The sequence below is a fragment of the Condylura cristata genome, unplaced genomic scaffold (genome assembly GCF_000260355.1).
Source record: "Condylura cristata isolate star-nosed mole 26May11 unplaced genomic scaffold, ConCri1.0 scaffold00013, whole genome shotgun sequence".
NCBI lineage: Eukaryota > Metazoa > Chordata > Mammalia > Eulipotyphla > Talpidae > Condylura > Condylura cristata.
Window position 1 is genome coordinate 9,872,014 of NW_004567114.1, and position 13,947 is coordinate 9,885,960.

Consider the following 13,947-nt stretch of genomic DNA (forward strand, 5'->3'; position numbering starts at 1 on the left):
CTTGCCGCGCCGCGCCCGCGCGTCCTTAGCCGGGCCACCAGGCGATGCCCGCTGGGCGCCCGCGAAAGTTTGTGGCTCCCGCTGAAGGGCAGCGGCGCCCCCGCGCCCCGCTCCGGCCAGGTGAGTTTGCTCCCCTCTTCCGCCGGCGCCTGAGTGGAATTGGGGTGACTCGGGGCGGGGGCACTCGTTCTAAGCCGTCCTGGAGGCGCTCTCGCCGCTCGGGGCTGAGGAGGGACTCCGCAGTTCCTGGGGGGAGGGTGCTGAGTGGGGGGAGACGGCGGGGCGGAGAGGCGGGAGCCCCCAAGCTGGGAAGTTGCCTGGTCCGAAGAGTTTCCTGTCCCGACGTGCCGGCTGTTTTCCCGGTGCCTCGATTTCCGAAAAGACGCCCGTAAGGAACAGAGTTGGTATTGTCCGAGAAGCACTGGATCCCCGCGGTTGCGGGCCGAGGGAGGGGGTACCGATCGAGGGGAGACCCCGAGATGGGATGCGGTCTCCTAACAAAGATCCCCCCACCCCAAACTGCAGGCTTGGCACCCGAAGTGAGCGTCTCCAGAGGCCCGACCCCTCTTCACCCAGCCCTCTTTGAAACCCTCCTTGGGCCCTGGAGAAGTTGGGGGACGGAGGGCTTTTATTGATGTGTTTTTAAGGCTCGCCGCTGTGCGGCCAATAAAAGGTTTATGACATCTGACCGGCAGTGAAGGTATGCGAGCTCCCAATTGCCCTGTATACGGGAGAAGAGCAGTTTCCCCGTTGCCTGGCAACGCTGCTGATTGACGTGGGATGCAGCCAATCGCCGCTCCCGCAGGTCCCCTTGAAATGTTTTTGACAAGTACAGTAGACCTGAGTGGAGCGCGTGCGTGTGTGTGCGCGCGCGCGAAGAGGGGGGTAAGCTGCCCCCCCCCACCCCCAGACTCGCCACTGCCTTGCTCCGCCTGGGGAGGATTTCTCAACTTTTTAAAGTTCACACTGAACATCTGTTCAGAGCTGGGCCAGTAACGTCTTTGTCAGTTATTGGAGACCTGGTAGCGGGCGAGAAACTAGCTTTGCTGCTAAATGGTCTCCGTTAAAAAGCACACAAGACATCAAAACATAGCAAGTCGAAACAAAACAAAAAGAGGGTGTGTATGGGGGCGGCCCGGGCGGCGGCAGAGGTGGTTTGGGGTGGGAGGAAGCATGGCCGGTACACACCGAAAAGTTGTATGGTCACAACTGATTGTCTAGATCAGCCTTTTTCGCAGCAGATTCAAAATGTTTGCTCAACTGCAGACTCATATCATATGCTCAGATTCTTTCTCCTCCATCTAAAATAGGAGGAAAAAAGATTTGGCGAATTATGGAGTTAAGAGTATAATAATGGAAAACTCCTCGGCGGTGGTTTCTGGGAACTGTTTTTGAACCTGGGACTGCGGTGATCTGCCGCTTTTGATACTGTTACTATAAAATGTGGTTTATAGGATGCTGTTAACAGTGGGAGGGCAAAGGGGAGGACACAAAGCCACAAAGCAGACAAATAATTCAAGGGTGCTGAACCTCCCTAACCCTCTCTCCTTGACAGTGCTTTTTTTTTTTTTTTAAATAAAACCATATTGCTGGCAATGTTTGTTTAAAACAAAAGAAAACATGGAGAATAGCGTGTTAGTTCCTTTGGGAAGCTACTGACAAATAAGCAAATTAAAAAGAAGAGAGCAGCATGTTGTCATAGCAACAGTGCAATTAAATTACTTTACTGTCAGCCATGATATAATTTTCCTGTTTGGAAGCTCAGGAGACATAAAACTTTCATCTGGAGCTGAAGTTGACTCCGGTGGCTGGGTAGTTGTTCTCTTTTGTGCTGTGATATTCGAATATTCCTGGTTATCAGAAAATTAGGTTTTGTGTTGGGATCAGAGGGAACTTTGTGGAGATGGGTCTTTGAACTGTCTGTCAAGAAGGTAAAAGTAGCACCAGGCTGGTCTCTGTCATATCTGCAACCTAAGGGCACTGGCTTATTCTTTAAAAGACAGAAAGAAATAACCGCAGGTATCTGAACTGCCAGTATCTGAACTGCTCTGCCTTTGGGGGACCCAGATGCCTGGCGAAGTTTTCTCTCCTTGGCCCTGCGCTTCTCACTGCAGTTCTAGACAGATCTCTGTCTGCCTCCCTTTTGGAAGAGGGAGAGAGAACATTGCCTTTCCCCAGAACCTTAGATTGGCTTGTGAGTGCCCACATTATGCTTTCTAGAATCTCATTCTAGAGCTTCCCTGGCTGAAGTAGCAGTTACTTTAGGTAAACGTGTAAATGGACATTTTGAGCTTTAGAATGATCACATCTTTGCCTTCCATGTGTTCACTCTTTCCCCCCTCCCCCCACAGTGCTTGATCTTATTCAAGGTGGAGAAAACAAATAGATGCTCACTTCTGAAATGAAGCACATTGTTTGAGCTCTGCAGACAGAGTTGGGAGACTTTGATTATCTTCATTGTTCTTTCTGGCTTGCATGGATATCCAGAGGGTGAATGTGCTTTTTATCTTTCTCTGTCATTTTGTTTATGGACTTGCCACCTTCTTCTTTCTTTTCTCATCAGATGTTTTACTCCCTGTACTAGGTCATTGATAAAATGGGTTGGAGATGGAGAGGGGGCCTGACAGAACAGAAATCTGTAGCAATTTTTGTTGAATTTTGTTGCCTTTCTTCCTGAAGTTGCCCAGTCTCACCCGACTCTTTCCATTAACTCCACCTTCAGTTGGTAGCTTGTCTTTGCATTCCCACTTATTCATGTGTTTCTTGAACTTACTTACCATTTGGTCTGGGATGTAGGGACTCAGTCAAATTAAACATACTCCTTTTCCCAGGTAAATCCACATAGGGTCTTGTTTGCTCTTTTTTGACTGGCCAGTGGTAATTATGTTGTAGTTTTCAGTTCTGACTTTTGGAGGAGAAAAAAATCAAAGAAAACACTGAACAAACACTGAAACCAAGTCGATGCTCACTGTGGCCACAGTTTTAATTCCGAGTCAGAACTGACATTTTTGTTTCGGAAACAGCTCAGCTTAATCGGAAACAACTGGCATTAGACTTACAAGTTTATTTTTTTGAGAAGGGCAAACAGTGAGACCTGTAACAGGGCAGGCGCTCTGCATTGTGCTTATTCTGTTGTGTTGATCAGGAGGCTTATGAATTTAAATGTGTGTATGTATGTGTATTGTAGAGAAACCGAGATACAAGAAAAAGTGGACTTTCCAAAGTCACCAACTTTCCTTTCCACCAGGAAGACACCTGCTGGAATTGCCAGTCCTCTTGATGATGTGTTTGCACATTATAGGTGCAGGTCTATTTCCAGTTTTTCGGGGTTCAAGGGGGCATGACAGGTCACTGGGGCTATAAGCCTGGGGACCAGCGTGAGTGATTTAGGTACATCTCTGTGTCGTGGGGTTGTGGGTTGGTGTTGCTCAGTGTGGCTGCCCTGAGATGGGGTTCCTGTGTGGTGGGGGAGGCTAGAGAATGAGGAGGCCACAGCTGCCTTTCCATTCAGTTTGCCCAACTCATCTTTTCTCTGTACTGTTTCCCAGGAGCCTTCACGTAAATGGGTCCAGTCATGCCTCCCAGTAAGAAGCCAGAAAGCTCAGGAATTAGTGTCTCCAGTGGGTTGAGTCAGTGTTACCGGAGCAGCAGTTTCTCCAAGGCCCTTCAGGAAGATGATGACCTCGACTTTTCTCTGCCTGACATCCGATTAGAAGAGGGGGCCATGGAAGATGAAGAGCTGACCAACCTGAACTGGCTGCACGAGAGTAAGAACTTGCTGAAGAGCTTCGGGGAGTCGGTCCTGAGGAGCGTGAGTCCTGTGCAGGACCTGGACGATGACACCCCCCCGTCCCCCGCCCACTCTGACATGCCCTACGATGCCAGGCAGAACCCCAACTGCAAACCCCCCTACTCTTTTAGCTGCCTCATATTTATGGCCATTGAGGACTCTCCATCCAAGCGCCTGCCGGTAAAGGATATCTACAACTGGATCTTGGAACATTTTCCGTATTTTGCAAATGCACCTACTGGGTGGAAAAACTCAGTGAGACATAATTTGTCTTTGAATAAGTGTTTTAAGAAGGTGGACAAAGAGAGGAGTCAGGTAAGCCCGTGTCTGGTGCTCAAGCTTTTCTGTTAAATTTGTCAGTTTCCTTCATTAAAAAATGTTAAGGGATGTACATTTGTCACACTTGAAGGTGCAGTTATTAGTGGCTAATTTTATTTCATTCATTTGTCCAGTTGTAAAAAACTTCCTTCCCGCTAAGCTTGTATTAGGTAAATATTGTGTTTTGGTGTTTGGGCTGCAAAGAGGGGCCCCCAGTGGTACCCCATGAGCCTGCGCTCCCGTGATTGGCTGCTAGTGTCATCCCTCCCAGTGGTTGGGTCACTTTGGTGTTAGTTTAAACAAAGGCTGTCAAGGGTAGCCGTTAAATATAAAAATATATGCGTTTATTTTAGGAAAATTGCCATCAAATGTTTGCCAAAAAATGACATTTATTTTGAATGTTGCTTGAGAATTCTGGAGTAAGTTGACATTCTTGGGCATTGGGAGGTGACAGGTCGTGCTCATCTACTCTAAGACCAGACGAATCGTCCAGGTAACTTTCTTGAAATCAGGTGTCTGGGCTTTAAGTATCTGGCAAGTTGGAAACTCCCTGAGGATGAAAATTGGCTCAGGGCAAGTTTCCTGTTTGAGGCTGACTGTTAAGAGGTGGAATTTTGACTGGAACGTTTCTAGTTTAAGCTTCACAGTCTGCCGAAGGGAGATGGAAGATGGCTTGAATAATTTGCTGAATCTTTTGAGGATCTGAGTAGGTGCCGTGGAAATAAAATTAGCTGTTGGAGCTGGACAACAGAGTCGCAATCAAACTTTGAGTTCTGGAAAATCAAGGCAGCCCCCAGTTGACATAAATCACCCCGAATGTTCCTGTCATAAAGTTTTCATGCAGCCGAGCCTCCCAGCTTTGTTTTTCGTGGCAACAGCGCTGCTGTGTGCAGCTGCAGGTCACCTTTTTGAAGTTCAGGTTTGGGCTCTGGACCCCTATTATGTGGGATCAGTGGCCATGTAGGTCGGGGGATTTTCGTTTCTTTCTAAAATGTTTCGGTTTTCAGTAGAATCTTGAGTCCAAGAGAATTCTGCTTGTCTTGGCATGGAAGTGGCAGAGACATATTTCTCTTTGCTGCCATGGGCACGTTTGTCTGCAGATGCTGTTCCCCTGAGCTTATGATCACAATGGGGAGCGAACTGTGGGGTTTGAAGAGGGGTGTTGCCTGGGAAAAAGAAAGATGTGGACCCTGGAGAGCTTTGCTGTTGATCGCTGCTACACAGGCTACCTGGAGCCAGTGTGCAGAAGTGACTATTCACAAGGGGCCCTCCTTCCCCGGGCCCTTACTTTTATGCGGCTGTAACATTTGAAGGGCGCTGCCTTTAATCCTGGAGGGGCATTTCTGTGACTGTGACTGCAAAGCTGAGGAGCCCTTGCTTTCCCCGGGTCTCCTCTCTCCCCCACCGCATCTCAGTATCAGCATTTGCTGACTGACCTCTGAACCTGGCTGTGTTGACTGTTGTAAGATCATTCTTTGAACTCGGGGAAAATTGGTTGCTTCCCTGTCAAGAACCAAGTCTGTGGTATTAAAAGCCTCTGTGTAGGTAGGTCCTTGTGGCAAGAAAGGCAGTCTTAGAAAGCAATTCCAGGGTTAGGAAGTCGAGGAGAAAGTGCTGTTCAGAGTTGCCCCAAATCACATGTTGCTGGTAAAGCCAAGCACAGGGCTTTCAGTGGGGGTGTATGGCCAGCAAGTCGCCGCATGTCTGTGCTCGCCGGAGAGGGATTTAGTGAAGGTGCACTCAGAATGTCAGCCAGCCCCGTTGCGTGGCGTGTGAGAGCCCGGGGCGGGTTAGCTGGCAGCCTGGCAGTGACAAGTGGGTTTCGCAGTGCCCTCTGGCACAAGCACCGACTCCCCTTTGACCCCCCCATCATGTTTTCCAGGGTTGAAGGCTGTCATTCCACAGCTATCGCTGGCTGAAAGGGAGTGGTTTTCACTTGAGATTGTTAATCTTGTGAAACGTTTTTCCTGCTTCTTCGCCAAACTGACCTGTATTGGCATGTTTCTGACCAAGTGCCAGTCAGCTTTGTGGTTGGGAATTTGTTCCCAGAGTTTGTGATGCTGTGAGAGCCAAGCAGAGGGAGCGTTTCCTCATTTTCTTCTCTCCTTGTGTTACTCTAGAGCCAGCAGGTGTCTGCTCTGAGAGGGGTAGACTCCCAGGTACTTCCAGGCCCTCCTAGATACCCCCAGGGACTCTCGAGTGCTTGCAGGTGATGCTGCTAGGTGCTCCCAGGGACTCTTGGTGATTCTGAGTGCTCACAGGTGCTCCCAGGTGATCCCAGAAACTCTCATGTACTCTCAGGTGATCCCAGACACTCCCGGATGCTCCAGGTACTTCTGGGTGCTCCCAGGTTCTCCCAGGACAGTGAACTTGGCCCATGCATTTGGGGTTTTCTGGTAGGCTAGCTGAGTAAAGGGGAAAGCACCCCCGCCCCCCCCACAGTGTGCCCAGTGAAAGTCCCTTGGGCTCTACATTTGTTTTTTCCCAGGGGATTTTACTTGCCATAGCTCCCACACTGAGGTTTTGGCTCATCACAAGGGCTAAATGCACCGAATGTTTGAGGAATGTTAGCAGGAGAGGTGGTGGCCTCACAAGCTGCACCCACAGGATCCGCCATTCCACTTGGTTTGCTTTTAAAAGCGTCAAGCCGGGTTTGGAGCTTGACACACCGTGAGAAGGCAGGGCGCTCTGATCCGCCTTCCCTGCTGACACCTGTTTGGCCGGGATGCCCGGAGACAGCGCACTAGATTGATGACATCAGTGTCACCTGTGGCGCTTAAAAACAATTACCATTTTTTGCCCCTGGAGATTTGGATTCCGCAGCTTGGAGGTGGGTTGGGGAAGATTGGGAGTTCTGATAAGCTGCCTAGTTATTTCTGACTCCAGTCAGATTGGCGGATCCCTGAACTAGATGCCCCCTTTGGGCTCTTTCCGACGTGGAGATTTCATCGAGAACGTGCTCTTATGTATGGAACACGGGAGAGCATAGACAGTTCTGCTTTCGTTTTTATCTCCTTTTTTTGCATTTTATTCCGTACAGGACTTTAAAAGATAGTTGTATTTTTAAGCCATGGAAATTTTCAAAACTACACAGCAGAGAACATGAGTCGATGTGCCTGTCACTACCATTGCCAACATCCAGATTTAATGTGCTCGCGGGGTCTCTGGCTTCGTTCATTTTTGTTGTTGCTGTTGCTTAGTATTTTGAAGCAAATTGTAGACTTTATGCGACTTTACACCACATATTTCCATGTGTGTGAATAAGAATAATGCACAGTTTCTTACATAACCACAGTGTCACCCCTAACAAAATGACAGTTCTTTGATATTGCTTAATACTAGGTTCCTAGGCAATGTTCCTGATGGTTTACAAAATATTTGTGTTGAGATCCAAACATGGTTGCCTTGCATAGGGCTGTTGTATTTCTTCATTGGATTTTCATCCTCAGCAGACCTGCTTCTTCCCACTTTCTGGGGCTCTTCCTCCTTAAAGAGACCAGTGCTTCTGGCTATGGGGTGGCAGGAAGAGCTAGGAGCTGGATCACTTTCTGGCTCCTTTCTCCATCCCGACCCCAAGTGCATCTTGAGTCTTCCCATTCTCAGGAAGGCTGGGTGACCCTCTCCTGGGGTGGGTGCTGAGCCTAAGCCTGGGTTTGTGTGGGGCTGCCTGATCCTGCCTCTATGAAGTTATCCATCAGCCTTTCATCTCATCGTCCCAGCTGTTGATGATCCTGAATTGGTCATGATACAGTTGTAAAGTCAGATTTACTTCTGACTGTAAGATTGGCCTGGAGTAAACACCCTGGGTTCTTGTAAAGGAGAAACAAACACAGTTGTTTTGGGAGACTGAATTGTAACCCTCGTAGGTATGTTTCTGTCTTTGTGCTTTTTTTTTTTTTTGACTTCCTCTCTTACCACTTTAACAGAACACATTGTTGTCATAAGAGGAGTTTTAAGAGAAACACTGTACAAAGGCATGTTTGTGGTAGCCAGGCCTGAGTGCTACGGTGTAATTTTAGCTTATAAATAAAGGTAGCTTGTCTTTGTGAAAGAGGGCTGGGTTGGGACCCAGGACACCTGTTCCCGCTTTGCTGTGGGGGGTCCCTGGCTCTCCCGGCTCGGCTCACATGTAGAAGAGATGTTTGTAGTTGTTTGGTGCTTTTTTTTTTTAAGATTTATTTATTTATTCATACAGAACTGGGGTACAGGCCAGAGATGCAGAGGGTGAGAGGATTCACCAGACACAGAGCGGGGAGCAGAACAGGCAGATCGACGAAGTACACTGTTGAGGGGAGCAGCGGGCGGGTCAGGAGAGGTCTGCCACACCATGTGGTCACCTCCGGGGAAGGCGGGGATCGAACTCATGCAGAAGTGGCTTTAGCCTCTTAGTGCTGTGCTTTAACCCACTGCGCCACCAGGGAGGGCCTGTTTGGTGCTTCTTAATGGGGGTCTTTGTTGTCAGAGACTCTGCAGACACTGTGAAATGAGTGACAGCATGTCATGTAACTGCAGATTCCTTTCTCCTGGAGGATCTCAAGATTTTGTTTAAGTTTTAGATTCTTTATGGGACCTGTGATCCAGGAAAAGTGACGGGCCACTGCTGTTTTTTTTTTTTTTTTTAAGATTGCCACTGCTGTTTTTTTTTTTTTTTTTTTAAGATTGCCACTGCTGTTTTTTAAGTGCAGCGGTGGATCTGAGGTGTAGCACCTGCTCTGTGTTTGCACACGCAACGTCCCATTTCTTCCTCACTACAATCCTGTGAGGCAGAGCCTCAAAATTGATGTGGAATTAAGCTCAGAGTAGTCAGGCACTTGGCTGGGGTCACACAGCAGACCAGGAATTCACCCCCATTCCCCCAGCTCTGAAGGACATACTTTCATTCTGGTGCTGTCTCTACTTCTCAGGACAGATGTCCCCCTTAGCTATGGTTTGCATCCTACATTCTCAGTCATCCTAGTTAGCCATAGCCTGAAAATACTACAGTACACACAGTAAGATATTTTGAGAGAAGACCACGTTCATCAAGCTTTTGTTGCAACAGTGTTATAATTGTCCTCTTTCATTCTTAGTAATCACTGTTAGTCTCTTACTGTGTTTAATTTAGAAATTATCTTTGCCATGGGTGTATATGTTTAGGAGAAACATAGAATATGTAGGATTTGCTACTATCCCCGGTTTCAAGTATCTACTGGGGGTTTTGGAATGAATCTCCTGGACTTGGCGGGGTGGCGGGAGAGGGAGTGACCACTGTGTAGGGGCTTGTAAGTGATGTCTGTGTGCTTCCTCGAAAGAGTCTACAAACATGACTTATAGGGGACTGAAATAACCCAGATAAACCTGGAATTTGCTCTGGTGGTATAAGCTGGAGAAGGAGATTTCTCTTGCATGAGAAGTTTTGTGCTGGGCTGCATCCAGGGTTGGTGAGCAGTCAGAAAGCGGCCTCGCTTACCTGAAGCAGCACATGGCCCCTCTTGCTCTGGCTTCCAGGCTCTGACCCTGGCCCCTGCCTCTGGGCTTCCTGCACAGAGCTGGGGCGCAAGGTCAGAGGCTCCTTTCCTGCAAAGACTCTTCTGCCACAGGTTCCTCCAGTTCCTGCCTCCTTGATTTTCGATTTTTCTGTCCTGGTGGGTCGAACATTCATGAGTCATGGGCGTCTTGTGGACTTCGGTGGCAGCACCCATCCCCCACCCCTTGCCCAGAGCTCCTCTTGGTAGTGTTCACAGATTGAAGACCCTTTTCCCTCCTCATGGCCCTCGTTAACAGGCCTGTGTGATTGATGCTCAGTTTAGGAAGAGGTGACCGACGGACTTAGGTATGTTTTTTGGATTCACAGTGCCCCTGGAAGGACTGTGCAGTGGTCCTGATCACTGCCACTATGGGCGGTGAGCCAGGCGGGGTGTGGAAGTGGCGGCTGGGCCTCTTCTGTACCTCCTGAGCCGCGTGCATGGTAGATGGGACACGGCCTTGCAGGCTGCTTGCTTCGGGGGCCCAGGCTGCACCCAACCCCACTTGGAGCGCGAGAATGTACCAGCAGTTCTGGAAGGCCTGCATAAACATACCCCCACGTCCCAGCCCCAGGCAGTAGGAAGCTTTTCACACCAGCATCCTCATCGCCCTCCGCAGCCTTGTGCACCACCCTCTGGCATGCTTCCCCCCCCACCCTGCCTCACCCTTCAGGTGCTGCTCCTTGCTGGTTCTTGCAGACCTCAGACATCTTCGTGGGGGGGGGGGGGGGGGGGGAGAGTGTTTCTGTTGTCTGGCTCTTGCCAGCTGTTCTTTGTTTTTCTGCTCCTGCTGTGGGCAGTACCTGCTATACCTCCATGAAGTGCAGAAGGAAGGTGTGGTGGACAGGGCTTAGGGAGCCCCTGCCTGCAGAACTCCTGGTCTGTGGGACTTTCCAGCAGGATCTCTTCCTTCAGCACACTTGCTCCCCCCTCCCTTTTTTTTTTTAAGATTTATTTATTTATGCACATAGAGCTGGGTTACAGGCCAGAGGTGCAGGGGTGGTGAGAGGCTTCACCAGAGACAGAGTGGAGCAGAACAGGCTGACTGACGAAGTGCACTGCTGAGGGGAGCAGCAGGCGGGTCAGGAGAGGTCTGCTGCACCATGTGGTCACCTCTGGGGTAGTGATCAAACTCATGCTGAGGTGGCTTTAGCTTCTCAGTGCTTTGCTCTAACCCACTGTGCTACCAGGGAGGGCCTCACCCCATTTTTATCTATGCTCTCTTTTCCTCACATCATTGCTTTTCTGGCCTTTCTGTCTAAGGGTGCACACTTTTCCAGTCCCCGCCAGGGACTCTCCTGCTATTGACCTTGGTGAGGGTTTATACACATCTCTGGAGAGCTTGGTGCTTCTGTCCCGGGGCTCCATCAGCTATCTGCTTGGAGTTCTCCCCCTTCATCTCTCCCATTCATTGCTCAGTGAATGTTGCCTTCTCTTAGGTCCAGCTTTGTGGGATCCGAGGAGATCTTGGAGATTCTTCTTCACTGATGCACTGCCTCCATATCTAATCAGCAAGACATTGTTCTCAGCAACTCCCTGTTGTGCTAAAGAGGCTTTGGGATTTCCCTTTGAAATCACTTTAGCTGCAGGATAATTCTCTGCAGTAAATAATATAGGAAGCTGGCACACTGACCTCCTATTTGAAAGTCATGGGCTTTGCTTCCTTCACAAATAGTGATGGGTTGTTTGGATTAATCCATACTCTCTCGCAGAGCCCTCAGTCATTGTAATGCTCTAAAGCTTTGGCAAGATGAGGAGAGATTTTGGATTTTATAGAAAATTCCACTGCCTTCTCAATGGGCATTTTTCTGGGACTCGAAACATAGGCTGATATAGATGTGTACGTGTATATATATGTGCCCACACATGTTAGCAGCTAGTGTCACGTTTGTTTTGATTGCTGCTCTATTAGGTCTTCTTTGTACAGATTTGGGTTTCATGGCCTGCTTAAGGTATCTCATTTCTATCCCCTACCTTGTTACTTTTAGCTTAATTTGTGTCTTCTCTCAAGGGCTACTTCTAACTAGTCCTGTAAGGACTTACCCCTTGGCTACATTTGCTTCAACAGGGGCTGTGGCCAATCTCTCATGTGGTTCCTGTGGATCTCTCCACAGTTAGGAGGCTGTCACTATTTTATTACTTGCCATTGGAGTTCAATGGCCCTTGGCTTATTGGTTAGTTTATTCAGTGGAATTACTTGGGTGATGTCAAAAGTTCAGATACAAAGTAGGATTTGGTTCTTGCCTTTTAGGAGCTTACATTCCAAGGCAGGAAAGCATCATGTGGAATAAAAAAACAGAAGCTCACAAGCTCAGGAAGCATGCCAGGTGGTGAAGCGGCCGTTGTCTGCACTTAGTCAGGGAAGCGTCCCTTTGCCAAAGAGGGGCATTTGGAGCTGTGGTAAAGGATAGCAGCACTCAAGTTTTGATTGTCCCCCGTGGGAAGGAGTGCTGGTGTAAGTGGTTCCCAAAGCACCCTTGTGGTGTGGGACGAGCACGAGATCTCCAAGAATGGGTTAGTTATGATGAGATCTGACTGTTTATTATAGAAAATCCAAATAATGGTAGGTTCAACCATATAGAAGTATGTTGCCTGTCATGTCAAGTAAGTCTGGAGGAACTGGACAGAAGTCCACATTCCATCTCTCTGGCTCAGCCTCTTTTCTCAGTGGACTGCTCTGGCTTCCATCCCAAGGTCTTCTCCTGGTCACCGACTGGCATTCTCTTGGCTCGGGAAGCAGAAAGGGGTGCTCAGGGGAAGACAAAAGGGGGTTCTGTTGAATTAATCATTTTAAGGACCTTTTCCAGAAACCCCACACTTTGCTTTTGCTTTACTGGCCAGAACCTAGTCATACACAGTCTCTCTTGGCCACAAGGAATGCTGGGAAATGTAGTCTTCTAGTGGGGCCACTGCAGTCCCAAATAAAGTGTTGATTGTGCCACCACCCGAGCATTGGATTTCCTGTTCTAGATGCTCAGGAGATAGATGTTGCTTGACCCAAGGGCTGTGTTGGGAGATGCGTCAGAGACAAGATGATCAGGTGATGTGCATGGGATGAGGAGTTGTAGAGCTGGGATGAGGATGCTAAGGGAAAACTTTTTTTTTTTAAATTAGCTATATATATATATATATATATATATATATATATATATATATAAAACATCATTCTTTGTTTTGCACATTATCTTCAAAAGCAATGACTTGATAGAAGTGATGGTGTGATCTGCACCACGTGTGATAGGAAGAAATGCTAGGACGGGTATAAAGTTGATGGTTTGCTGTGTAAGGCGACGGTGCCTAGCATAGAAGAGAGTCTTTGACTTGTGTGTGAGCGCATGGGCTGCCGTGCTCAGGCTTGTTTGAGTACCTTTGCTTGTGAACTCAGCAGGAGACAGTAAATACAGACTGAATGCCAGGGTTGTTGCTCTGGAGAATTACCCTTGCTTCTCTTCTTCTTTTCCCCATGGGGTGTGTGTGGGATTCCCCTTTGCGCTTGGGGACACTCAGGTCAGTGCTGCCTTCCGTTTACTGGAGCTCTGTGAAGCGCCTCTAGAAAGCTCTGATTGTCCCTTCTAGGATGTAACTAATGTCATCAGATAGAAAACAGCCAGCTAGCAGGACAATTGTACATACGTTGTGTTTAGGAAAAAAGGCCAGGTCATGCCTCCCAGGTCGCTTGGAGTCAGGCTGTGTGGTGCAGAGCTAGGGTGCAATCACTCTTGGCACTCCTGAAATGGTTCACGGAATGCTGAGTTCCTTCCAGAATCTTCCATAGATGCAGTCACAGAAAGCCAGAACTGGCATTGGTAGTCACAGCCCTCAGATCCTGCAGAAGCCTTTGTTTGCCAAATAAAAATCAGACTTTGTACTAGCAAAATGAAATCGCTTCAGTCATTTGAGAAGCATCATCAGTAGTGATTCATTCATGCCACACATATTTTAGGGAGCCAGGCCTCCTCGTAAAGCAGGCAGGAGGAGAGGGAGGCACATGTTGGACAGTAGGTAATGTGTCAGCTGGTGCACTAAGAAAATAAAACAGAACAATGTACTCAAGATGGTGGGGATGAGGGCGGGAGGGGATGACCAGGCCAGAGATCTGGGGCAGAGAGAACCGTAAGTTCTTAACAAGGTTACACACACACACACACACACACACACACACACACACACACACACACACACACAATGCCCTGAGATGGCAACACTTGAAATGTCCAAGTAACAGAAAGTCCTGGTATTTAAAGGCTAGAGAATGACTTGTTGAGGACTGGAAAGGGAGGCATCTCTTTGAGACTTGTTCAGTGTGCAGGCGAGAGATGATGGAGAGGTTGTTGG

The 13,947-nt window shown here is 48.5% G+C and overlaps 1 protein-coding gene across 3 annotated transcripts in view; it reads left to right on the plus strand.

Annotated features, from left to right (window-relative positions):
- FOXN3 (forkhead box N3) overlaps positions 1–13,947 on the plus strand; it is a 349,499-nt gene that overhangs the window by 141,314 nt on the left and 194,238 nt on the right. For 2 of the 3 annotated variants that reach the window (XM_012724503.1, XM_012724504.1), the window contains one exon: positions 3,549–4,105. In XM_012724503.1, coding sequence (XP_012579957.1) covers positions 3,563–4,105 — 543 coding nt within the window. In that variant the 5' untranslated portion in view covers positions 3,549–3,562. Of the gene's footprint in view, positions 121–3,548; positions 4,106–13,947 lie in introns of all 3 variants that reach the window. The other variant, XM_004681634.1, reaches the window with a different exon arrangement.